Below are 24,813 nucleotides of genomic sequence, written 5' to 3'. Positions count from 1 at the left end.
TCTTTACTGTATTTGAGTCTTCCAATTCATAAACATAGTATATCTCTCCATTTATTTAGATCTTTGTTTTCGTTCATCAGCATTGTGTAGTTTTTAGCATATAAGTCCTGTACATGTTTTGTTAATTTACACCTAAATGTCTCACTTTTTTGAACAATTGTAAATGGTATCTTATTTTAAATTTTGGTCTACATGTGCTTATTGGTAGTATATAGAAATACAATTCATTTTTTTTGGATGTTTATCTTGTGTCCTGCAACCTTGCTGAATTTACTTACAAGTTCTTTTTTTTTTTTGCTGCATTGGGTCTTTGTTGCTGCGTGCAGGCTTTCTGTAGTTGTGGCGAGCAGGGGATACTCTTTGTTGCAGTGTGCGGGATTCTCATTGTGGTGGCTTCTCTTGTTGTGGAGCGTGGGCTCTAGGAGCGCAGCCTTCAGTAGTTGCAGCACATGGGCTCAGTAGTTATGGCACACAGGCTTAGTTGCTTCATGGCATGTGGGATCTTCCTGGACCAGGGATCAAACCTGTGTCGCCTGCATTGGCAAGCAGATTCTCAACCACTGTGCCACCAGGGAAGTCCCCTACTTAAAAGTTCTAAGTGTGTGTTTTTGCTGTTGTTGTTGTTGTTAGATTCTTTGGTATTTTTTATGTAAACAGTCATGTCATCTGCAAATAGGAACAGTTTTATTTCTTCTTTTCTGAACTTTATACCTTTTATTTCCCCCTTATTGCAGTGGGTAGGACTTCTAGGACTATGTTAAATAAAAGTAATGAGGGCAAGCTTCCTTACCTTGTTCCCTATCTTAAGGAGAAAGTGTCCACTGTTTTGCCACAAAGTATAATGTTAGCTGTATATTTTTTTACATGTTTTTTATCAAGTTGAGGAAATTCCCTTCTATTCCTATTTTTCTAAGATGATTTTTGTGTGTGTGTGAATGAGTGTTGTATTTTGTCAGATGCTTTTTCTGCACCAATTGATGTGATCATGTGATTGTTCTTCTTTAGTCTGTTAATATGGTATATTGCATGGATTGATTTTCAAATATTGAAGCGGCCTTGCATTCCTGGAATAAACCCCACTTGTTCATGGTGTGTAATTCTTTTTCTATATTGATGGATTTTATTTGCTAATATTTTGTTAAAGATTTTTGGGTATATATTCATAAGTTATACTGATTTGTAGTTCTCTTTTTTGTACTGTCTTTGTCTGGTTTTGGTATTTTAAACTAGAATAATACTAGCTTAAAATGAATTGGAAACAGTTTCCTTTTGGTCTTCTAAAAGAGATTGTGTAGAATTGATTTTAGTGCTTTAAACATTTGGTAGAATTCTCCAACGAAACTATAAAGGCCTAGAGATATCTTTTGGGGGAGTTTTAAAAAATATGCTTTCAATTTCCCGAATGGTGATAGGGCTATTTAAATTATCCATTTCATTTGATGAGTTGTGGTAGTTTGTGTTTTTTGGAGAAGTGGTTCATTTCATCTAAATTGTTTTATATATGTAGAGTTCATAGTATTCCCTTATTATCCTTTTGATGTCTGCAGGATCTGTAGTGATATTCCCTGTTGCCTGATGTTGATGATTTGTGTCATTTTTTTTTTTCAGTCTTGCTAGAGGTTTGTCATGTTATTTATCTTTTTAAAGAGCCATCTGTTTCACTGATTTTTCTCTATTTTTCTGTTTTCAATTTCATCTGTTTCTGCTATTTTTATTATTTCCTTCACTTCCTTTGGATTTATTTTGTGCTTTTTCTAAGTTGAGGTGAGACAGATTATTGGAAACCTTTTCTCTTTTCTAATGTAGGCATTTAGTGCAATAAACTTCCCTCTCAAGACTGGTTTAGCTGTGTCCCACAAATTTTGATATGTCATGTTTTAATTTTCATTCAGTTCAATGTGTTTTTTTCTTGCCTTTAAGACTTCCTCTTTGAGGGCTTCCCTGGTGGCGCAGTGGTTGAGAGTCCGCCTGCCGATGCAGGGGACATGGGTTCGTGCCCCACTTCGGGAACATCCCACATGTCGTGGAGCGGCTGGGCCCGTGAGCCGTGGCCGCTGAGCCTGCGCGTCTGGAGCCTGTGCTCCGCAATGGGAGAGGCTACAACAGTGAGAGACCCACGTACCGCAAAAAAAAAAAAAAAAAAAAAGACTTCCTCTTTGATCCATGGATTATTTATAAGTGTGTTGTTTAACTTCCACGTGTGGGTATATTTTCCAGTTATCATTTTGTTATTGATTTCAGTTTGATTTCATTATGTTTGGAGAACATGCTCTGTATTCATTTCAATTACTTTAAATTTGTTGATGTTTTTTAATGGCCCAAGATTTGGTCTATCTTCGTGTATGTTCCATGGGCTCTTGGAAAGAATGTATATTCTGCTGTTGTGAGTTGGGTGTTCTATAAATGTTGATTGGATCCTGTTGGTTGATGGCATTGTTGAGTTCTCCTTTCAGTTTGAACAGTTTTAGTTTTATATATTTTACACCTTCGTTGTTTGGTGCATTTAGGCTTGCTTTGTCTTCTTGGTGGATTGGCTCTTTTATTATTATGTAATGTCCTGCTGCATCTTTAGTAATTTCCTGAGGTGGAGGAAATACTCTAGTGCTTTAGGGTTAGAGAAAGGTTAGGTTAGAGAAAGGAAAGGACTAGAACTGAAGAAATTGGATGCAAATAGGAAACTTGAAGGTGGTAAAAACAGCATAAATCAGAGAAATAAGTTGCCCTTTGTTGATTTCACTTCTTTTACAGGTTTTTACATAAGCAAAATAAAATATCTAGGAAAATTTGAAGGTATGGGGCAAAAAAGTAACCTTCAGTGATGGTTATTATATGTAAAGCAGCAGTAAAAAATTTTTTTGTGCGATAGTCTAGCATATTTCTATTTCTGAGGGATAGAGTTCTAGATGTGGAATTGGCAGGTCAAAAATTATGCTTTAAAAAAAAATGGGAATGTGGGGTCAAATCAAAGTGTGTGAAATCCTTTTGCTTAATTGGTAAGATAGCCTTTCCCTCAATTGTTATTTCTTCCTTGTAGTGATGCTGTGTTTTTTTGAGATATGTTTAACCACATTTCTAGTATCATGGTAAATTTGAGAGATGATTGGGTTTCTTTGCTTTTCTCATATTTTAAAAGATGTTATTACTTTGAACTTGATTTTTTAAAATAAACTTATCAAATTATACTACACATTAAGAAAAGTGCACAAGCTTAATGAATTGATGAATTATAACTAAGTGGATATACCCAGGTAGCCATTATGCATGTCAAGAAATAAAACATGACCAGCAACCCACAAAACCCCTCTCATGCTTGTTTCCAGTCACACCATTTCCTCCCATCCCCAGCGTAAACATTAAATTGACTTTTTACACCATAGATTAGGTTTCTAAAATATTAACCATGGTTTATATAGGTGGAGTCATAGAGTATGTATTTTGTGTGTGTCTGGCTTTAATTCTGTATTGTGTTTGTGAGATGCATCTTTGTTGTAGCAGCAATAGTTTGTGGATTTTCATTGCTGTGTCATGATACTACATTTGATTAATACGTCACAATTTATGTACTTTAGCTATGTTTAAATAACTTCATCAGTGCTCTTTTCTGTTTATTACTTGATAAATTTTCGTATTCCCTTTGTTTTGGGTTTATCTTTTTGTGCCTTTTTTAAAATTTGTTTTATCAGTTTTGATTTGTTATCTTTTTACATAACCATCCATTTTAATTCTAAATGCGTCAGTAAATAATAGAGAATAGTCTACCATGAAGGCTCTCAATCTTTTGTATTAATTATATTTTTTATTTTATTAATTCACATTTTCTTTCCTTGTACAAATGAATGAGGATATTGATTTGTGTTGTATTTCTTTCAATGAATGAGCTTGATTTTTTTCTGCTATATTTTCCATTTTGTTTATCTCTTCTTTTGAGATTATTATTGTCATTTTTTAGCTTGAAATTTTGTTCCATTTTAAAAATCTCAGTTCATTGTTCTCTTGCTTTTCTTTTTCTTTCTTTTTTTTTTTTTTAATTAGTTTCTGCTTTATAACAAAGTGAATCAGTCATACATATACATCTGTTCCCACATCCCTTCCCTCATGCATCTCCCTCCCTCCCACCCTCCCCATCCCACCCCTCCAGGCGGTCACAAAGCACCGATCTTTTTCTTAATTACTAAAGTGTTTAGAGTGCTAAGTTTTTCTTTTGTAGACTCCCATATATTTTGATAAAATTGATATGTCTCTTTAATATATTTTTCTTGACCTATTCATAATTTAGGAAAGATGTTATGTAAATATTTCTTTCTTTTTTTTTTTTTTTTTTTTTTTTGGTACGCAGGCCTCTCACTGTTGTGGCCTCTCCCGTTGCGGAGCACAGGCTCTGGACGCGCAGGCTCAGCGGCCATGGCTCACGGGCCCAGCCGCTCCGCGGCATGTGGGATCTTCCCGGACCGGGGCACGAACCCGCGTCCTCTGCATTGGCAGGCGGACTCTCAACCACTGCGCCACCGGGGAAGCCCTGTAAATATTTCTTTAAGTTAAAATATAATTTATTATCTATCACATTATGCATAATTACATAAAATATGTAAATTTTTATATCTACCTTATTTTCAAGTGAGCAGACATCTTTTCATTTATTCTGAGACTTGGGTATATGTAATTTCTACCTTTTTGGATTTAATGATGAAAATAATGACTCCTAACTTCATGTGTTAACAGTTTGCTGTCTTACCTTTTAGTTATCTCTAACGAAATTGAAGTCACACTGTATATATTGCTTAAAATTTTTTTCCTTAATATAGTGTGAATATTTCCCTATGTAATTAAGCAGTTTTAAAAAAAATAATGGCTATATTGTATTATAAATATCTTTCATAGGCTATTTAATGAGAGCATTGTTTATTGGCTCTTTAAATTGTTACAATACCTTTATTTGTATTTTTCAATTTAATTTTTATGTATTTTTTAAAAACGCATACACATGACATGAAATTCAAAGGGAACAAAATGGTTTACAAAGTCTGTCTCTGTTTGTCTGTCTGTCTCTTTCCCAATCTTCTTTCCCTGTGAAGCAAACAGTGTCGTTGGTTTGTTGTGTTTCTTTTCAGGGCTGTTTTTCCCATAAATAAGCAAGTACACACTTTTTCCTTTCTCAAAGACCATCTGCATCTTACTTTTTTTCCACCCAGTATATTATGGAGGTTTCATATCAGTATATTAAAAAACCTTATTAATTTTATAGCAGCAGTGTGTTCTGGTATGTAGATGTGTCATAATTTATTTAAGCAGACTAATATTTCTAGAATTTGAGTAGCGTTATAATACTTTTAAGTGAAACTGCTTATTGAGATTTGCTCCTTGTTTTTAAAGTATAGATCTTTAGATTGTATTCCTTCTCTTGCTCCCCTTCTTGGAGACATGGTTTTGCCTTTCTTAGTTAGGAATGGGTCGGGTTGATGACCGCCACTAAGTCTTCTAGAAGTTACCAGCCCCTTTAAAGAAATGATGAGTTCACTTCTTTGGGGGCTAGGGAAGGGGGGAGGGCAGTAGGTATGGGAGTTAGTATTTAAGAAATCCCAAAACTGATGGTCCTGATAGTACAGATTTGTTTAAAATATGAAATACAATAACATAAAAAATTCATAAGACATAAAACTAGTCTTATAGGATTATAAAATGAACATCTGTATGATCCCATCCAGGTCAAGAAATAGAACATTGTGCACACCTGTGTGCCTCTTTCATTCACCACTCCCTTCCATGCCCCTAATGGTAGCCAGTCTCCTGACCATTATGGTCTTCATGTTTATTCTCTTTCTAGCTGTGTAACCTAATTATGTATTCCTAAACCATCCAGTAAAATTGTGCTTGTGCTTATTTTGGGGATTTTTCCCCCTAATGTTAGATATCTGACATTCTGTACTCTTAGGAGCAGTCTTGAAGAAGTGAAGGGGCAAGGAATCCTTATACATCTTGTCTTAGTGAAGTTTGAGACTTCAGTCTGACTATTATTAGGTGAACTTGAGATCTTTTTCATACCAGGTGATGCAGCTATATCTTCACTGTTACCAGGATTCTGGAACTAGCTCTGGGTTGGTTCTTTGAAGTACTGCTTCTGAAGCACCTGTTTACTGTGACCAGGGGATGGTCCTGCCTGGAGGTCTCTTTAGGTGCCCATTCTCTTCCTACTCATGTTCCTCTGCTGGGCATTTTTAATTGTGTTCATGCTCAAGAGCCCCTGTGGACTACAAAAAGAAAAAAAAAACAGCAGAAAAAAACTACTTCTAAAGTCATTTTGTTTTCTTTTCTTTCCTAATCTGTAAAAGCTATGGAGTTGATAATCTTGGGCTTTATTCATAAATGCTTGTTCCTCTCTCCCATTTAGGCACTGTGAAAGCTTGAGCAAATCAAGGGTTTTCCTTTTTTGTGCAGAATACCTTGCATTTTCTGTAAACATAAGTAGAAAGTGACATTGTGTTATGTAGATCATGCCTACTTTTTGAAAACAGAATATTCTATATAAAAAGACCATAGAAATAATTTCTAGTTCGATTTTGTAGTTGAGTTACTTTTGAACTTTTGTGTTGCTACTTATACCACAACCTAATATACATACAACTATATGTAAAACTGAGACTAGAATTTCATAAACAGCACCCTTACTATGTAACTCTGATATTGTTTATTCTGTTCTAATTTCGTTAAAAATAAATGTAGACTGGGAACTTATTAAATCATCTGCAGGGTCCTTCAGTTAAATCACTGCCTACAGTTGAAAGGTACCATGACTTTCTAGAGGAGGAGGTCGACTCTGAGGGATTAAACTGAGTATGGTATGGTTCAGAGCATGGACTTTGGAGAAGGGCAGGCTTGGGTTCAAATCCTGGCTCTGCCACTTGCCAGTTGTTTAACCAGGGCAAGCTAGAGGGCATTCTTGGGCCTCAGCCTTCTGTAAAATGGGAAACGCTTCCTGCTTACTGGTTATAAGGATTACATAGGTAAGCATTAATACACAGCTGCTGTTATTAGCCATTATGCCTTGTTTAAGGACTTAAGGGAGTTTCTCTGACTTCTGGCCCAGTGCTCTTTGTACAGATTGCAGAATCTGCTATGACAGGAGTTATGGGACAGTGTTAAGTAACTGAACAGGTAGATGGGAATTGCTTAGTCGATCTGCTTCACCCTTTGGGATCAGTTTAGGTGACTTCTAAGGTCTGTGCTCTCAAACTCTGCTAGTCTATTGTAGGAGTAGGAGCTGCCTGAAAGCGTCAGGCAGTCACCATGCCTTCAGTGCAGAAGACTTGGTCTTCCTTGTCCCTGTTCATGGGAGGGAGGTTGAAGCTGAAGCGTGTGTGTGTGTGTGTGTGTGTGTGTGTGTGTGTGTGTGTGTAAAGAGGACGTTTAATCCTGAGTCTTCACTCTACCTCTTCCCATATTTCACATTTAAAATCTACCCTCCTCCACCTTGTAAAGAATAACCAGCTTTTATATTCTTGATAACAATTTATTCATAAAAGTAATTGAAGCAAATTTACACATTAAAATTTAAACAAGAAGACTAAATTCATATAATATCCTACTATGAAGAGAAACCTATTTATTAACATTTTGTATTTTTTCTTCCAGTCTTTTTTTATGCATTAAAAAGGTGGCAGTAATACTGTATATTCAGGCACCTTTGTAATAAAATTAAAAACTGAACTGATTAGCTTCTAGATCAGTAAACGATAGAGGAAAGGAGCCAGGGATGCTTTGTTGAATGGGAGAGACGGTAACCTCTTACTGCCTCTGAGACTGAAGGGTGGTCCTCGATTTAATTTTCCTTGTCAGGTGTTCTGCGGCAAGTAAGAATTTGAGTTTAAAACTCTTTCCTACTTTCTGTTCTTTCTCCCTTATTTGGCACACACTCCTGAGGTCAGAAGGACAGATGGGTGTTATTCTGCTAAAATTAATATCCCATTAGATTGCTGGTAGAATTGCTATTTTTTGGTGGAATACGAAAACTGAGTTGTTTCTAATAGTTCTACTAAACACATATGTGCTAGTCAGTGCTTCTCAACTGCTTCAGATTCTTTAGCCAGTGAGCCACCCAGGTCCTGAGAAGAACCCAGGTATGATGCAGGAAGTAACCTACCCCACACTGCAGTACTTGAATGGGATGTACTCTGGAAATGGTGACCTAGCATGAGGCCAATCTGTTTTCTTTTCTCCCCACAGATTTTGAAGCCAGCTTCATAAGGCTGTTGGACAAAATAACTAATGGTTCTCGAATTGAAATAAACCAAACAGGTGAGCTTCTTTTCTTCCCATTCCTGAAAGCACCTATATGTAATACTTAAATATTCCTCTGTTATTCACTCTTTTTGATGGTATAAATATTGTATTTGGATGGAAAGACCCAGTTTCCTATCTGTGATACAATTGTCTGGAGATGGTATGTGAAATCTGCCAATTTAAGGAGAATACACTTGATTTAAGTAAGTTAGAAGAGTGAAAATTTCAGATCAACAGACGAGCACCTCTTCTTTTTAAACAATAAAAAATTTTATACCTAACATTTATATACAACTTTTCAATGTCCATTTAACTTATGTTGTCACAATAAAATCTTCCAACAAACTGTCTGAGGTAGTTGTATGTGCTGAATTTTTTTTGTGTGTGTCTTTTAAAGTAAGTTTATACAAGTATATGCAAAAAATGTGAAAAATCCCTTCACCCTGTTTCCTCTTCCATTCTCTCTCCCAGGGGCAGCCGTGGTCACAGTGTGGGGACTGTGTCCTGGTCTCCTTTATGTGCATTTGCTTACGTGGGCACTTTTGTATGTCAAACCATCAACAGGGTCATGCTCTTCATGTTGTTCTGCAGCCAGTTTTTTTCATTAGCACAGATGTCTCGGAATTTTCTTGCCAGTCACATGCAGGTCCATCTCAGTATTTCAGTGGGCCTTATATTGTATTCTACCGTATGGAAGCATGATAACTTATTTAGCTGTTCCCTACTGATAAACATTTAGGTTGTTTCTAGTTTTTTGTCTGAGTGGTTTTTTGTTTTTGTTTTTGTTTTTTTGCTGTTGGAAACTCTTTTTTTAAAAAATAAAATTAATTAATTAATTTATGGCTGCATTGGGCTTCGTTGCTGCACGTGGGCTTTCTTTAGTTGTGGCGAGCAGCGGCTACTCTTCGTTGTGGCGTGCGGGCTTCTCATTGTGGTGGCTTCTCTTGTTGCAGAGCAGGGGCTCTAGGTGCGTGGGCTTCAGTAGTTGTGGCACACGGACTCAGTAGTTGTGGCTCATGGGCTTAGTTGCTCCACAGCATGTGGGATGTTCCCGGACCAGGGTCCAATCCCATGTCCCCTGCATTGGCAGGCGGATTCTTAACCACTGTGCCACCAGGGAAGCCCCCTAGAAACTCTTTTATCTACATTGTTAGACAATCATGGCAAGCACCCTTTGGTTCCATTTACTATGTGCCTTTGTTCATATATTCAACAAAGGAAACTGAACTTTTCTGTGTGTTGGCTCTCTTAAGAAAGAAGACAAGCTTGGCTTCATAAGTGGCCACGGGACTTGTTGATCTGTAGCAGGTTTCAGGCATAAAACATCAGATGCCCTTTGCAAACTATGATTCCCTTAGTCTTCCTTGGCTCGTTTACTTTGAAATTGCTGGGGATTTTTTTCAGCTATTTTTATTGGTGATTCAGAGAGCAGGTAATTCTATTCTTTTCTGGTCATATCTGCAACTTAGGTTGAGAAGTAAGACATTTACATGATCCTGCTTCTTTCCACCTCATGTGTCTGTCCCCGCTCCCCCAACCCCGAGAAGCCTTCATTCTGATCATCTGGTCAGTTTATCATTTGGTTAATTTGCAGGCATAACAGATTTGCAGAGTTTAGTGGTTATAGAGTCTTTTCTGGGGGGAGGGAGGAGAGATTTTTGACCTAAAAGAAAGATTGTTTTGTGGCTTTAATAGTATTTAGAATAACTAATGTAGAGTTTTTCCCACTTTGATCAGAATATGATTCTGATTGTTATGGTTGGGATTTTGGTTTTTAATATAGTAAAACCTACATTTTTTTTATGAAACTCCCAAGAGCTGCTTTTCTTTTTTTTAAAGAATGTAGGGATTTTAAAAAAATGTCTTTTTAGTTCTTTTTATTTATTTTTAATTAATTAATTTTATTTATTTTTGGCTGTGTTGGGTCTTCGTTGCTGCGTGCAGGCTTTCTCTAGTTGCAGTGAGCGGGGGCTAGTCTTCATTGTGGTGCGTGGGCTTCTCATTGCAGTGGTTTCTCTTGTTGTGGAGCACAGGCTGTAGGCGCACGGGCTTCAGTAGTTGTGGCACACAGGCTCAATAGTTGTGGCTCACGGGCTCTAGAGTGAAGGCTCAGTAGATGTGGCACACGGGCTTAGTTGCTCCACGGCATGTGGGACCAGGACCAGGACCAGGGCTTGAACCCGTGTCCCCTGCATTGGTAGGCAGATTCTTAACCACTGCGCCACCAGGGAAGCCCAGAGCTGCTTTTCTTTTGGTGACTGAACATAGTTCCTTCCTCTGATGTTAAATTTCTTTATTGGTAAGTTGTGCCAGAAGACATTGGCCAAAGATTATTAGCATCAAAAATACTGTGTTCACTTATTCATACTCCCTGAATCATCTATTTTATTTGGTTCTTCCTCTAATATGTAAACCTAGTAAGAAACTTTTTAGATGATGTGAATATTTGAAAGAATAAATAAAGATAACAAAGAGTTTCCACTAAAGCTGTTCAATAATTTTAGCCATTTCCATTTGTTACTGTTAAATTAAAATAGCTACTATTAATGGAAATAAGTGCCATAAAGTACTTGCCTTCTCTAGATACCTTGTTTGGTGAGTGTGGTATATGGGGAAATTCATTTCCCGGGCCTAGAAGAAGCTGATTGCCAGCATGATGATTTCAGAACATCACTTGTAAACCCCACATCAGTACAGTCTGAGAGTGTGCTGTTGGGAGACTAGGGTGCCTGTTAGGATCCCTGCCACGGCTTTGGCAGTTCAGATGGCTCAGGGAGGGGTTTAATTTATTACTGTTTATTAAATTACACTCACAGTTTATTATTGTTACAGGGGCTTGACAGTAATGAGTCAGCTTTTGGAGTGAAGTATGTGGACTCTTAGGAATGGCATTTTGAACTCTCTTGGATGCCCTTGCCAGACTTTCCCCTTGGGACTTACTGCCTTTGTTGCCTTTGTGACACTAAGTTTTTTTCCTGCTGACTTTCTTTTCTCCGGTGTAAGGAACCACCTTATATTATCAGCCTGGCCTCTTGTATGGTGGTTCTGTGGAACATGACTGCAGCATCCTTCGCAGCATTGGGTATTATCTGGAAAGTCTTCTCTGCCTGGCTCCATTTATGAAGCACCCGCTGAGAATAGTTCTGCGAGGAGTGACCAATGACCAGGTGGACCCTTCGGTGAGTAATGAAGCCATACCAAGATGTGAGTTTTATTTGTCTCTTGTCACAACCCAACTTTTGAGAAACCAGTTCCTGATAATGCACAGGTGTATTGTAGAGAGTGTTTGTTTTGTTATTTACCTAGAAATTTAGAGGTTGATCACTCCAGGAGGGAGAGGAGCCAAGACTCATAATCACCACATTCAGTCACGATGGTTAATGTTCGTCAAGGTGCCTTTCATTGTCATGTCTCAGAACCTTCAGAACAGATGCTTGCCGTCTCATCGTGGTTGACATGAAATACGACTCTGTTGGCTGAAGTGCATGAGAGTGGAGTTTTCAAAAGGTCGTGTGATGGTTGAGGTTGGAAGGCAGCAGACCAACATTTTAGGCCGAGAATAACATCTCCTTGGCATTGCTGCAGTATGATCTGGACTCAGGCTTCAGCCATACACTTTAGGACTTCCTTCTTCTGAGAAGAGTCTGCAGGTGTAGAAAAAGGTCAGGGAAGGTATATATGAGCGTTGCTAGTTTTGGGGCACCGGCACACTTCTTATTAAGCATGCTAATTTTCCTGCCTGTGTAGGGAGGATAGCTTAATATACAGATAGAACAGTCATTGTGGCTACCACAGCTGTCTTAATGCCAGTCTGGGATGGGTTTGTTTTGTATGTGTGTGGGAGGGTGAAGCAGAAGGTGAGGGAGATTGACTGATTAGAGCAGGCCTGCCTCAGGCCCCTCGTAGTGGGGCAACGATCCCTCCCTTCGGCTGCTCTGCTGTTCAGAGAAGCTGTCTTCAAGCTGAGGGCCATGATGTGAAGTTCCGACTGAGGACACTTATCTTCACCTCTGCAGACATTGGACCAAGGCCACTGAAGGGGTGGCTTCTGAGGCAGAATGTAAAGTGCGTGGCTTCCCTAACCAGGGAAGTCCAATTAGGTGGTGCAGTTAGCCCCAAAGTGGGGACTGCTGGTATTTACCAGGACACTGACTAGGGTATAAACACAGTTAATATGTTCTTAGGCATTAAGAGAATTATTCCCCAATTCTTGAATTCAGGTGCATAAACTCTTCTCAGGATCCTGAGTACAGTGCAAGATCTGAAATTCTTAGCTGTGTAGGAATGTTGCATAAACTGTTGAGAATTTTCAAGTAATTTCAAATGATTGTTTTTTTCCAGAAGATTCTAGGAAATGGGTCCTTCAGTTAAAAGTATGAGAGGAGATCTCTACCATTTCCGATTGGGATGGGAAGGGGAAGGTGCCTTGAATGTTGGGAAAAGGCCCTGAAGCAGACAGGAGATGCTGGCACTGTGTGTCCCAGTTTTGTTCTCTTTCTGTAATTGCCAGTGATCTTAAAAGCTTTTATCACTGGCAGTATTAAAATTTACATATTAACAGTGACAAAGATTAATTGATGAATTCCCTAGAAAGGGTACTTAATTCTTTTTTTTTGCAGAGTATTAAAAAACTTTTTTTGTTTGTTTCTTTTCACATGCCACAGGACTTTCTGCTTTTGCTAGCTGCATGACTAAAATGACCTTGGTTAGTACCTGGCTCCAGCCCAAGATAAAATAAATACATCTAATCCCGGATAAAGAGTAACTTCTTCAACCTGTGGCTTCTTCATTTTGAACTTTCTCTTTAATGTGTGGTTTCCCCATCAGCTTATGTCCACATCTACTGTCTGCACACAAGGATGAATACGATGAGTTCTGCCCGTAGGGAACGTGGTCTCATGGGGTGGACAGCTGTGAACACAGCTAGGGAGGCCACAAGGCTGAATACCTCTGGGCTCTGGTAGAAGCACAAGCAAAGTGCTGAGGGCTAGGGAGGGCTTTCTGGAGGAAGGGAAGCCCCAGAGTCAGTCATGGTTTTAGGAAGATAACTATGGAGGTTGAGAGAAGGATGAATTGCAGAGGTGTCAACTAATTTGAACATTATGCAGAGGGAAGTGGAAGGGTAGGGACAGATATGAAAGGCAGTGTGGAGGGAGGGACTTCATAACTATATAACTAATTGGAGATGGGATAGGAGGAAGGGGTCATAAATAACTCCATGATTTCTGTCCTGGTTGACTTGAAGGATAGTGATTAGAAAGAGGAAGATTGTGGTGGGGTGATGGATGATGTGTTTGATTTTGGTCCTGTTTCCTGAGATATTGGGGGGACATCCCTAGGGGATGTCCAGTTGAAAGTTGGGAATTATTGTCTGGAGCCTCAGAGATAGGTCATCAGGATCTTACCTACTGAAATTTCACTCCCTAGGAGACCGAGATTGACCAGTGCCGAGGCTGAACACTGGCGGCTTTTTGGCTCAGTTAATCTGACAGGTGTTTTTCCTTTGGCCTGTACAGTGTGCTGGTAGTGGTGGTGGTGTGTGTATTTGAATTGGTTGTTCATGTTTGAAACCCCAGAGTTTACATGCTAGTAGGTTGGTGTGGCAGCACTGGATGGCTATTTCTCCACGACAGCCATCTGTTGGAGCTGAGTAGCACCTGCCCTCTTTGGATGAGGCATGAGATCTTCAGTTGGATACAGGTCTTAGCTGACCTCACCATTCATTTAACTTCCCTTTCTGGCCTCTGTGGGCAGTAGAATTTTGGCCCCATGGTTCCAGGGACTGAGAATAATAAAGAAGAGGAATGAGTGTGTAAGGTGTGAGTTGGGGGAAGAGGAGCTGCAGACAGTGACTGTGGAGATAGAAGTATTTGGAGAAGCCAAGCAGGAGTTGAATTCTGAGAAGCCAGGGATGATCCAAGAGTCAGTCCTTGTAGGAGCTGAGTGGGAATTGGGCAGGGAGATTCGGCAGCGAGAAGTTTTATTGACCTTTGAGAGAGCACTGCCATTGGAATGCAAGGGCAGGCACAGGTTCAGAATGAGTAGGAAATAGAACCATGGAAGGTTAGGAGATTCTTCCAGAAGTTAGATAGGATGATTCCTTAAGAGCTGAGGTTGGGAAATTTTAAACGAACAAAACTTGAACTTGTTTGTAGGCCGAGGCGAAGGTGTAATGGAGAAGGAAAGAGTTGAAATAAAAAGGGTAGTGGGGGGCTTCCCTGGTGGCGCAGTGGTTGAGAGTCTGCCTGCTGATGCAGGAGACATGGGTTCGTGCCCCGGTCCGGGAGGATCCCACATGCCGCGGAGTGGCTGGGCCTGTGAGCCATGGCCACTGAGCCTGCGTGTCTGGAGCCTGTCCTCCACAACGGGAGAGGCCGCAACAGTGAGAGGCCCGCGTACTGCAAAAAAAAAAAAAAAAGGGTAGGGGGATTCAATAAGGGTAGCTCTGCAGACATCCAACAAGGATGAGAGTTGAAAGCGGCAGCAGTGGGATGTGCCATATAAAGGGGTAGGGACATTTTTCCTTGGAGGCAAAAAGATAGGAAATGGGGAGAAATTTTGAGAAGAAAACTTCTAGGAGGTCTCCTTTGAATCTCGGTGATTTGACATTAGAGCCCCCCGTAGATATTTACTGGTGCCAACAGCTGGCCAATTGGTGTGTGAAGAGTCCATTCTTTTTCAGTACTGTCCTGAAAGGGCAAAGAAGTCTACTGTGTGCTGGGCACTGTTCTAGGTGTACTTACGTCTGTATCCATATTTACTTGATTTGTGAGGTGAGGTGGGTGTTCTTATCACTGTTTCAGACAAGGGAACTGAAGAGCAGGTCGCTTCCCTTTTTCTATTTGGTGCAGTCTGATCATATTTCTACCTGTTGATTGACTGGCTGGACTGTAAGGGTGACACCTTTGCCCTGAGGTGCTACTTGGGTCAGACTTCTGCCTTTCCTCTCTGAGCACAGAGTCACAGCTTAGTTTCCGTTAAGCAAAACCTACAGACCACCCTCCCCCTGCTAGAACCAGTGTGTGGAGCCAGGGGAGGCTGTGGAACTTGTCCAGTCCAGCCCCTCTTTATACAGCAGGAAGCCAAGGCCTTGGGGAGGTAATGTCCAGGTCTCAGAGCTGGTAAGAGGCAGGGTGGGGCTTCAGCCCACAGCTGCCTTTCCAGCCTTTGTCACACCGAACCGAGTTGCCTGCCTTCCACGTCAGATGGAGAGTGACTTAGGAGACAGGACCGCATCTGGAGTTACACTTGGGCTCCTGGCTGACCCTCAGAGTCAATTTGACCTCATCCTTTATAACTCCAGGTGTAACTAGGATGACCTGAAGGGATATTCTGTACTCTTGCGCTTCTCTTCCCCAGGAGAGCTGGAGGCTGCCTAGTTCCAGGAGTCATGTGGGCAGGAGTGCCCTGCATTCTTGCAGCCCTCACGTTTTCCAGAATCTGGCTTGGCCTTCTCCCCAGCTGCCCTTAACACTAGCCTAGACTGATTCATCTTGGTTCTGGCAATCCCAAATGCATATTTTAAGTTTGTGGATGTGTGTAGCTTTAATATTTAATTGAAATGAGCTCATCTTTAATGAATTTTCCCGGTAACTGCTTCTGCCCCACCTGATCCATGCTGAACATGTTCCCAGGCTTCATAGGTCATTGCTACCTCTGGTTAATTTTCTGATATGAGAATATTTAGCTGGGGCGCATTCTCTGCCGTAAAGCCTTGCTGGAGTATCGTTCTATTGACTCTTAGCACGTTAGAGTTGGTAGCAACTCAGAGACAGGCAGGCTGAGCTCCTTAACTTAGAGACAAGGAAATTTAGACAGTTGAGATTTTCTTGTTTGAGGCCACGCAGCTCACTGGAGACCGAGCCTGGGCCAGGATTAGGGCTTTTCCCTGCAGCCTCTGCTTGTGCCTCTTGTGCCCTCAGCGCCTCCTGCTATAGAGTCAGCCCCCGCAGGGCCGAGAAACATCTCGTTTTCCATTGGAAACAAGCAAGGGATTGCTGTTCTTTGGCGAGTTGCCATTGATTTGAATGTCACCTTATCCTCTATGAGCAATCCACCAATGAACAAGGAAGGAGTTTTGATTGAGGAGGGGATAACAGTTACACTTGGCACTGTCTCGTCATCAACTGTGGATGCTGTCATTGCACTTTGGGGTTTGTGTCGCTTTGTGCAGTTTGAGGCTGTCCTTCCCCCCAGGCCCTCACTGCCTTGTAGAGTCACCACCTTTAAATGCCTTTGTGGTGGGTGTCAGCAGGATTCTTAGGTAGGACTGTTAGGTTGAATAGTTCATCTGGTTTGCTTTAGTCTCGAGTGCCACCAGCTCTAAACGTTAAACAGTCATGTTGGAAATAGAATACTAAAACAGGTGATTTTCTTGCATAGTGTTTATACCTATTAAGACTGAGCATAGGTCTCTGTTTTCTGTATGAGCCCAGCAGTTTCTTGGTGCTTTTTGCCTGATGCACGTGATGCTCACGATGACTCATAAGGTAGGTGTATGATATTGTAAATGTGGAAAAGGGGCCCACAGGAGCCCGTGGCTTATAAAGTCACAGTCTGTACTCGGGAGCAGAGCCGGCCCACACCCTCAGTTGTAAGCCAGCCTCTTTTCTCTTTACTAGACTGCTTCATCTACCTGGAGGCTAAGCCTTCACCTGCTTCGCGGGCTCTTTCTTCTTTCCATCTCTCAAGGTTTAACTAAGCTTTTTTATTCTGAAATAATTCTACAGGTTGATGTTCTTAAGGCAACAGCGCTCCCTCTATTGAAACAGTTTGGGATTGATGGTGAATCGTTTGAGCTAAAGGTAAGAATGTAAATTGTTAGTGGTATATATCAGTGTGAAAGATTTTCTTACCAACTCATTGGAAGAGCTGTATGCCTCACGTGTGTGTGGCACATTTGCAGTCGCCATTTATTAGATGACCCACAGGATTCATGAACCAAACATTGCAGACTTTGAGCTGAAAGGGGCCCTTTAGTAATGACAGGAGTAGCCAGCAGTTATACTGCACTTATTTCATGGTAGGCAATATTGTAAGCATTCTACATGTATTAACTCCTTGGCTCATAACAACTCAGCTAATAAATAGTAGAGCCAGGATTCTGACCATGCTGCCTCTCTGATCTAGATCATATATCTTAATTTGTGTCCAGAGCCTCCCAACCTGAATGTCCCTGAGAATTTTTAGTACATTACTTTCAAAACTTAGTCAAAGTAATTTAAGCATCTGTTTGCTATTTAAGGGAATTACATCAACCCAGTGTGATAACACTGGATATCTTAAGCTGTTTAGCATCTCTATTTTTTTTGTGTGTGTGTGTGTGGTATGTGGGCCTCTCACTGTTGTGGCCTCTCCGGTTGCGAAGCACAGGCTCCGGACGCGCAGGCTCAGCAGCCATGGCTCACGGGCCCAGCCGCTCCGCGGCATGTGGGATCTTCCCAGACTGGGGCACGAACCCGTGTCCCCTGCATCGGCAGGCGGACTCTCAACCACTGCGCCACCAGGGAAGCCCAGCATCTCTGTTTTTTTAAATGATTTTTTTTTTTTTTTTTTTTTTTTCTTTTTGTGGTATGCGGGCCTCTCACTGTTGTGGCCTCTGCCGTTGCGGAGCACAGGCTCCGGACGCGCAGGCCCAGCGGCCACGGCTCACAGGCCCAGCCGCTCCGCGGCATATGGGATCCTCCCAGACCGGGGCACGAACCCGTATCCCCTGCATCGGCAGGCGGACTCTCAACCACTGCGCCACCAGGGAGGCCCTTAAATGATGTTTTTAAACAAGGAAAATGACTTCATTTTTATTTAATAATGTAGAGTTTTGATAGATCAGTTAATTCCAGAGGAGGAGAAAAGGGTTCCTGATGGTTAAGAAGTGGGATAAGCTGATGAACTAGGCCAGTCCCTCACTTTAAGGTTGAACAAACAGGTTCTGGTGGTGAAGTGACCTGTCTGGCTTTGACTGGGCCATGCAGGCTCTGTGTCCACTGCTCTTTCTGACATACCACATGGTCTCCTTGCTTAGCACATGCCCCCATGGAGCTAACATCAGGTGCTGTTCATCTTGAAGGGATTGACAAGTTGTGTATGAAAGAGCTTGCTGCTTTCTAATGGTGGTTTTCATTCTTGGTGTAAACCAGCCAGGTTGGGTGTCATCCACTCTACTGAACCCTCACCTCTTCTTTCTCACTTGGTGCAGATTGTGCGACGGGGAATGCTCCCTGGAGGAGGAGGCGAAGTGTTTTTCTCATGTCCTGTAAGGAAGGTCCTGAAGCCCATTCAGCTCACAGATCCAGGAAAGATCAAACGTATCAGAGGAATGGCGTATCCTTTGCATTTGCTTCAGATTTCTTATTTTTTTCTTGCCTCCCTAAGATAAGAATAACTCATAACAATTTACTTCTTCCCAGGGTTATTTACATTTTAGACAACAATCTTGGAAAAGTCTTAACAATTAATTTATAATTATTGGCTGAGATAGGATATTTTATTACCTGCCTCACCATAACTAGATTGACTGATTGATTCATTTATTTTTTTAGTTAACACTTAAGCAAACAGCTCCAGTGTATGTGACACTATCCTGAGGGCTTCGATTTGGGGGCCACCAATGCATCGCAGTTCCTCCCTTAGAAGAGCTCATTGTCTGGTGAAGGAAACATATACAAACACATAATTCTGCTATAATGTGTAAAGTGATATAGATGATGTGCAGTGGGTTGGGGGAGCTAAGAGTAAAGAGTAGCAAATTTGTCTGGAAGATGTGGGAGGAATGAATAATAATAACATCTGCCATTTATTAAGTGCTTACTCTGTGTGCACTATGATAATTTATATACTTAATTTATTTTTATTTATTTTTTAAAAACCACTTTATTGAGGTGTGATTGACATAAAAAAAGCTGTATTTATTTAATGTGTACAACTTGATGTTTGGAGATACGTATATACCTGTGAAACCATCAACATGATCAGTGCCATAAACATATCTATCACCTCCAAAAGTTTCTTTTCACCCTCTTTATTATTTTACATTTTTAAAATTTTAATTGTTTTGTGATAAGAACACTTAACATAAGATCTACCCTTCTAGCAAAATTTTAAGTATAGAATACAGGCATTACAGTGTACAGTAGGTCTCTAGGACTTATTTAGGTTCCTCATATAAATGGGATCATGTAGTATTTGTTCTTCTTTGTCTGGTTTATTTCATTTAGCATAATGTCTTCCAGGTTCACCCATGTTGTCACAAAGGACAGCATTTCCTTTTTTAAGGCTGAATAATATTCCATTGCATGCAAATATCACATTTTCTTTATCCATTTGTTTGTCAATGGACATGTAGGTTGCTTTCATGCCTTGGCTACTGTGAATACTGCTGAAAAGAGTATGGAAATGTGTGTATATTTCTTTGAGATCCTGATTTCAATTCCTTTAGATATACATCCAGAAATGGGATTGCTGGATCAGATGGTTAGTTCTATTTTTAATTTCTCAAGGAATCGCCATACTGTTTTCCATAGTGGCTACACTAACCTATCTTCCCACTAACAGTATACAAGGATTCCCTTTTCTCACCAACACCTGTTATTTATTTATTTATTTTTTGATAATAGCCATTCTAATGGGGTGAGATGATATCTCAGTATGGTTTTGATTTGTAGTTCCCTGGTGATTAGTGATTGTTGAGTACCTTTCCATGTTCCTGTTGGCCATTTGTATGTCTTTTTGGGAGAAATGTCTATTCAGGTCTTTTGCCCATTTTTAAATTGGGTTGTTTGTTTATTTTGCTGCTAAGTTGTATGAGTGTCTTATATTTGGGTATTAATCATATATATGAATTTCAGACAACCATTGGTTGTTCTATCCATTATTGAAAGTGGGGTACTGAAGTCTCTTATTATTATTGCATTGCTGTCTATATCTCCATTTAGATTTGTGGATGTTTGCTTTATGTATTTAGGTGGTCCGATGTTGAGTGCATATATTTATAGCTGTTATATCTTCTGGTTCAACTGACCCTTTTATTATATAATAACCTTTGTCTCTAGTGACTTTGAAGCCTTTTTTGGCTTAAAGTCTATTTTGTTTGATATAAGTATAGTCACCCCTGCTCTCTTTTGGTTACCATTTGCATGGAATATCTTTTTCTTTGCCTTCGCTTTCAGCCTATTTATGTCCTTATATCAAAAGTGAGTCTCTTGTGGACAGCATATAGTTGGATCTTGTTTTATCCATTCAGCCACTCTATGTCTTTTGATTGTGGAGTTTAATACATTTATATTTTATATACTTTATTCTTAAGCCTCAAAGTGAGTTTGAATTCTCTTACATCCTGTTTTGTAGATGGGGAAACTGAGGCTTCAGAAGGAATTTGCTCCCACGTCACATTGCTAGTAATGGTAGAGCTGGGATTTGAACCCTGTCTCTGTTAAAAGCCCAGGCTTTTAACCTCTCCTTTTTCCTATAGAGAGGATAGGGCATTTGGACTGAGCCTTGAAGAATAAAGGCTTGTAAAGTGGGGCAAAGAAGGCGGAGTTCTTCAGTCAGAAATGTGGGCCTGTGTGGAGGGAGCAGTGCACAGTGGTTCTGGGGAGTGGCAGGCAACGTGGTGTGGCCTGAATGCAGGTCAGTCAAGGGTGTTTGGTAGTAGAAGATGGGACAGAAAGTTGGGGCAGGAGCCTGTAAAGGTGGGAGGCTGTGCCGAGGAGTCGACCTTCATTCAGAGTCAGTAATTTTCTTTTGGAGAGAGAATTGGCACATCAAGCAGATAACTCTGGTGGTACCGAAAGAACTTTTGGCTATTTTTGGCTTGTTGTAGAAATTTTGGTAGGTACAAGTTAAAAACAAACAAACAAACAAACAAAAAAACCACCTAATCACCTGATGGCAATCACTTAGAGGCAAAGATAGTGGGGAATTATCATGCCCTAAAGAGAGCTGGTGAGGGTAGTGGCTGGGGGACAGGTGAGGGCTGCTAGTTTATGGAGGCCCTAGAGGCAGGATGGATAGGATGCAGCGATCACCTGGGTCTGTGCTAGAGGAACAGGGAATCCTTGAGTGTGACTTTGATGTTTCTCACTTATGCACCTGAAAAGACATATTTGTTCAGGTAGAAGCTACAAATGTTTGGGGTGACGGTGAAGATAAGTTTAGTTTTATTCATGTTGGGTTTGGTGGTTCCAGGTAGGTAAGTGGATAAGTCTAGAAAGGACTTATTAGAAGTTAGGAATGTAGAACTGTAACTGAGGGGCCAGGAGAGCTAGAAATGAAAGGTTTGGAGTCAGGTACCATGTAGAAGGCAGGCAGGAGGGTGGAACCGTGAGAGGTCACTAAGACTTGAAAGCAAAAGCAAAATAAGTGCTCCCAGGAAGGAAGACTAGGGAGAATCAGAGTTGAGAGGAGAATAAGGAAATCAAATAACTATATTTAATTTTTTTAAAATACATAAAAATTAAAAAAAAATTTTTAAACTACACTGAGGTACCATCTCTCACTAATCCGACTGGTAAAAAACTAAAGTTTGACATCATATTCTGTTGAAAGGCTGGTGGGAAGGTGAGACAGTATAACCCCTATGGTTAAGAATTTGACAATATCTAGCAAAATTCGCAGAAATCAAGGAAGCTGTCACAGGCTACTAGAGTCACGTCAACTAGGCACAGAAGCCAACTTGAAGAGGCTCCTACTAGCCAAAGGTGGGACAATCCAACCACCAATAGGAACAATTACAGTCGATTGAAACACATTAAATAAGTTTACATCCACAAATTTATTATGATACTTAAAAAAAAAATAAACCTTTATTCATCACACTTGGAAATCAACTCATTCTTTTGAAAATTGGTAGAGACAAGCATTTATTCTGCTTTTCCTGTACAAACTGATGAAGGGAAGTTGGTGAGGGAAAGTCTGTGTATATCAGGGATGTTAACTCTTTGTTTATGAATAAATTACAAATCGTTTTTTTCTAAAAAGAGGTAAAAAAGAAAATGTAGCTTCTTGGAAGCCCACCCAGGTCAGCGCCTTGGAAGGGCTCAGAGGAGTCAGCATTAGGATGGGGAGCAAGCTGAGGGACTCACAGCAGGCTGCTACTGATAACCCTGGGAGCTCTTTCCAGAGGGTGATAGAGGCAGAGGCCAGATAACCAGTTCTAGGTTACAGGGTGATGGAGGGAAAGGGTGAAGAGCAGAGGCCACTCTTTCAAAAACCTTGACAAGAAAGAGAATAGAAGGAAAGATAAGGTGGTAACTTGAGGAAGAGAATTGAGAAGATTCCCTTCCTTTTTAACAGAAAGGTTGGTGATGATTTGAGTATATTTGTAGCTTGGGCAAAGTAGATTTATATATGAGAGAGGGAGACTGATAAAGCAAGGTAACAAGGTGATTAAAGCACAGGTACTAGAGTCACACAGATGTGGATTCTAACTGGCTTTGCCACTCACTGGTGGAGATGTTTGGCCCCAAGTCTTGGTTGACGCATTTATCATTGGGCCCGCTTACGACTACTCTGTGGCGCTGTAAAGAAGGTTAAATGAGGTAATAGACGTATGGTACAAGACACTGGGGTGGTATATAAGTAAGTGCTTGGTAAGTTGTGGCTGCTGTTATTTTTATTACTGTTTGAGAGGGGATGGATTGAAAATGGCAGGATGGTAAGGATGGAGCAGTCTGACGATCATTGGAAGCCAGTGGGAGGGGTTTTCAATTTTACTGAGTTAGGGTGGGTTCTAGGATAAGGGGATCAGCACGGGTATGATAAGGGAATGTAACAGGGGTGGTAAAGATGTGCTGTCACAGTGGCATAGGGGCCACTATGGGGGGTGGGGTGCCCATAGGGACATAGTAACTAAAGATAAGAAAAAGGCTGTGGGACTTCAATAAGGGCTCAGCTGAAGTGAAATGTTATCATGGTGCCAGCTGCGTGGCCGTGGGTCCAGCAGCAGTTGGCAGCCTAGAAGGAGAAGTAGAGGAGGCAAGGGGGCCATTTTCATCCAGGGCTGGGTGTGGATTGACAGGGTGAGTGGGTTATGCAGAAGGACGGGTTAGAGGGCGTACTGGTGAGCGTGGCATTGGAGTGACGGCCAGTGCACTCCTTACTGAGTAATGCAGCAGCGGCTCGCCAGCCTGGAGAAAGCACCTGGTCGTGGGTTTGGAATCCTTAGCAGGTTTAATGGAAGTAGATATGTGTGCTGTGTAGAAGAACAAGAAATTATGTTTAGGGAACTGTGTTTTGGGGTTTCAGATATTAAGAGTGGTAGAATTCTAGGTGCCAACAAGGTCTGGGTGAGGGCAAGTGTTAGAGGTGGGGTGGGGTGGGGGCTGGATGGCGTTGGGTGTGGCTTTCCTGGTGGGAATTTGACAGAGTGGGGTGGACCAGGATGTATGCTTCTTGGGGTGATAGGGGCTTAAAGTCAAGTTTTGTATTTCTCAGGAGGTTTTGGGGTGGTCCTTCTTGGAGGAAGAGAAGTATGGAGTGGACTAACTTTTCAGAGGCCTTGAGTAGATTGAACAGTGAGTGGTGAGGGCATGGTATGGGGGCGTGGCATAGCCACAGGGCAGAGAGAGCCATTGATGAGATAAAAGATCAAACTTGGGGTGCTACCTGAAGTTCTTTGTAGGCATCATCAAGAACAGAGGAATTTATAACAAAGCTTCTTCCATGGATTATGGATCAAGACCTGTGTGTATGAGGAGGGAATGGGGGAGAAATGGTTCCTGTCCTGGGGAGCCCCCAGGTTGATGGATACTTCCATTGATGTCCCAAGGTGATGTTCAACTCTCAGGTTCTCTGATTCAGAGGAGGTAGAAACAGGTTATAGAGAAATGGAAATGTGATGTGAGTAGGTGGGTTTTTTTTTTTTAAATATGCCTGTTCTGCTTGACCCATGTCAGTTACTTATAGCTCAACCTCATTCTCATTAACATTGTATTTCACTATGTAAAGAATTCCAAATTAAACCCTGTTGTTGGCCGTTGGGGTGTCTTCTGTTTTTCACTGTTGCCAAAAATGCTGCGGTTAATGGGTTAATAGCCTTGTACACGGAGTCCTACACACTCTCAGGACTATTTCAGTTTGTTTTTTCTCTTTTGAGATTTGTTTCCTCAATGCTATGTCGTGGCAGTGAACTCTGCTTGGAATCCATTCTCTCTAGTTTGGAAATGTGATTTCCAGCATGTGCTCTGTTTGTTTACCACAGTCCTGTGGTAACAACATGGGTTTCACAGAGGCAGTTACAGTGGGATCCCACCTGTACTCGCTGTACCGGGTGCAGAAGCCTTGTGAGAGTGTTGAAGCCTTTGATGAAGACGGCAGGAAACGGGGTTGTACAGTGTTTTACATAAGAGCTGAAAGAGCTGTTGTGCCCCGGGCACCTGGGGTGCAACATTGTTCCTCCCCGGCTTCTCTCTGGTGGTCTTCGAGCCTTCCCTGTGTAGACTCTGAGCCAGAAGGATGCCGGTGAGGTCCCAAGCCCCTCACCTTCCTTGAGGCTGGGGGTAGGACACCTGAACCCTGCCCGATACAGCCCCGACTCTAGAGCCT

General features: G+C 41.2%; 1 protein-coding gene across 1 annotated transcript in view; it reads left to right on the top strand.

Moving 5' to 3' along the window:
• The window catches only part of RCL1 (RNA terminal phosphate cyclase like 1), a 56,828-nt gene that overhangs the window by 8,292 nt on the left and 23,723 nt on the right, over positions 1-24,813 (top strand). Inside the window, exons 2-5 of the mRNA XM_081237852.1 lie at positions 8,218-8,289; positions 11,278-11,453; positions 17,004-17,078; positions 18,470-18,594. Of these exons, the coding sequence (XP_081093978.1) occupies positions 8,218-8,289; positions 11,278-11,453; positions 17,004-17,078; positions 18,470-18,594 (448 nt within the window). The remainder of the gene's footprint in view (positions 1-8,217; positions 8,290-11,277; positions 11,454-17,003; positions 17,079-18,469; positions 18,595-24,813) is intronic.

The sequence above is a fragment of the Mesoplodon bidens genome, assembly GCF_964165515.1.
Source record: "Mesoplodon bidens genome assembly, chromosome: 6".
Taxonomy (NCBI): Eukaryota; Metazoa; Chordata; class Mammalia; order Artiodactyla; family Ziphiidae; genus Mesoplodon; species Mesoplodon bidens.
Note: the sequence above shows the minus strand (reverse complement) of the source record. Positions and strands in the feature narration are given on the sequence as shown.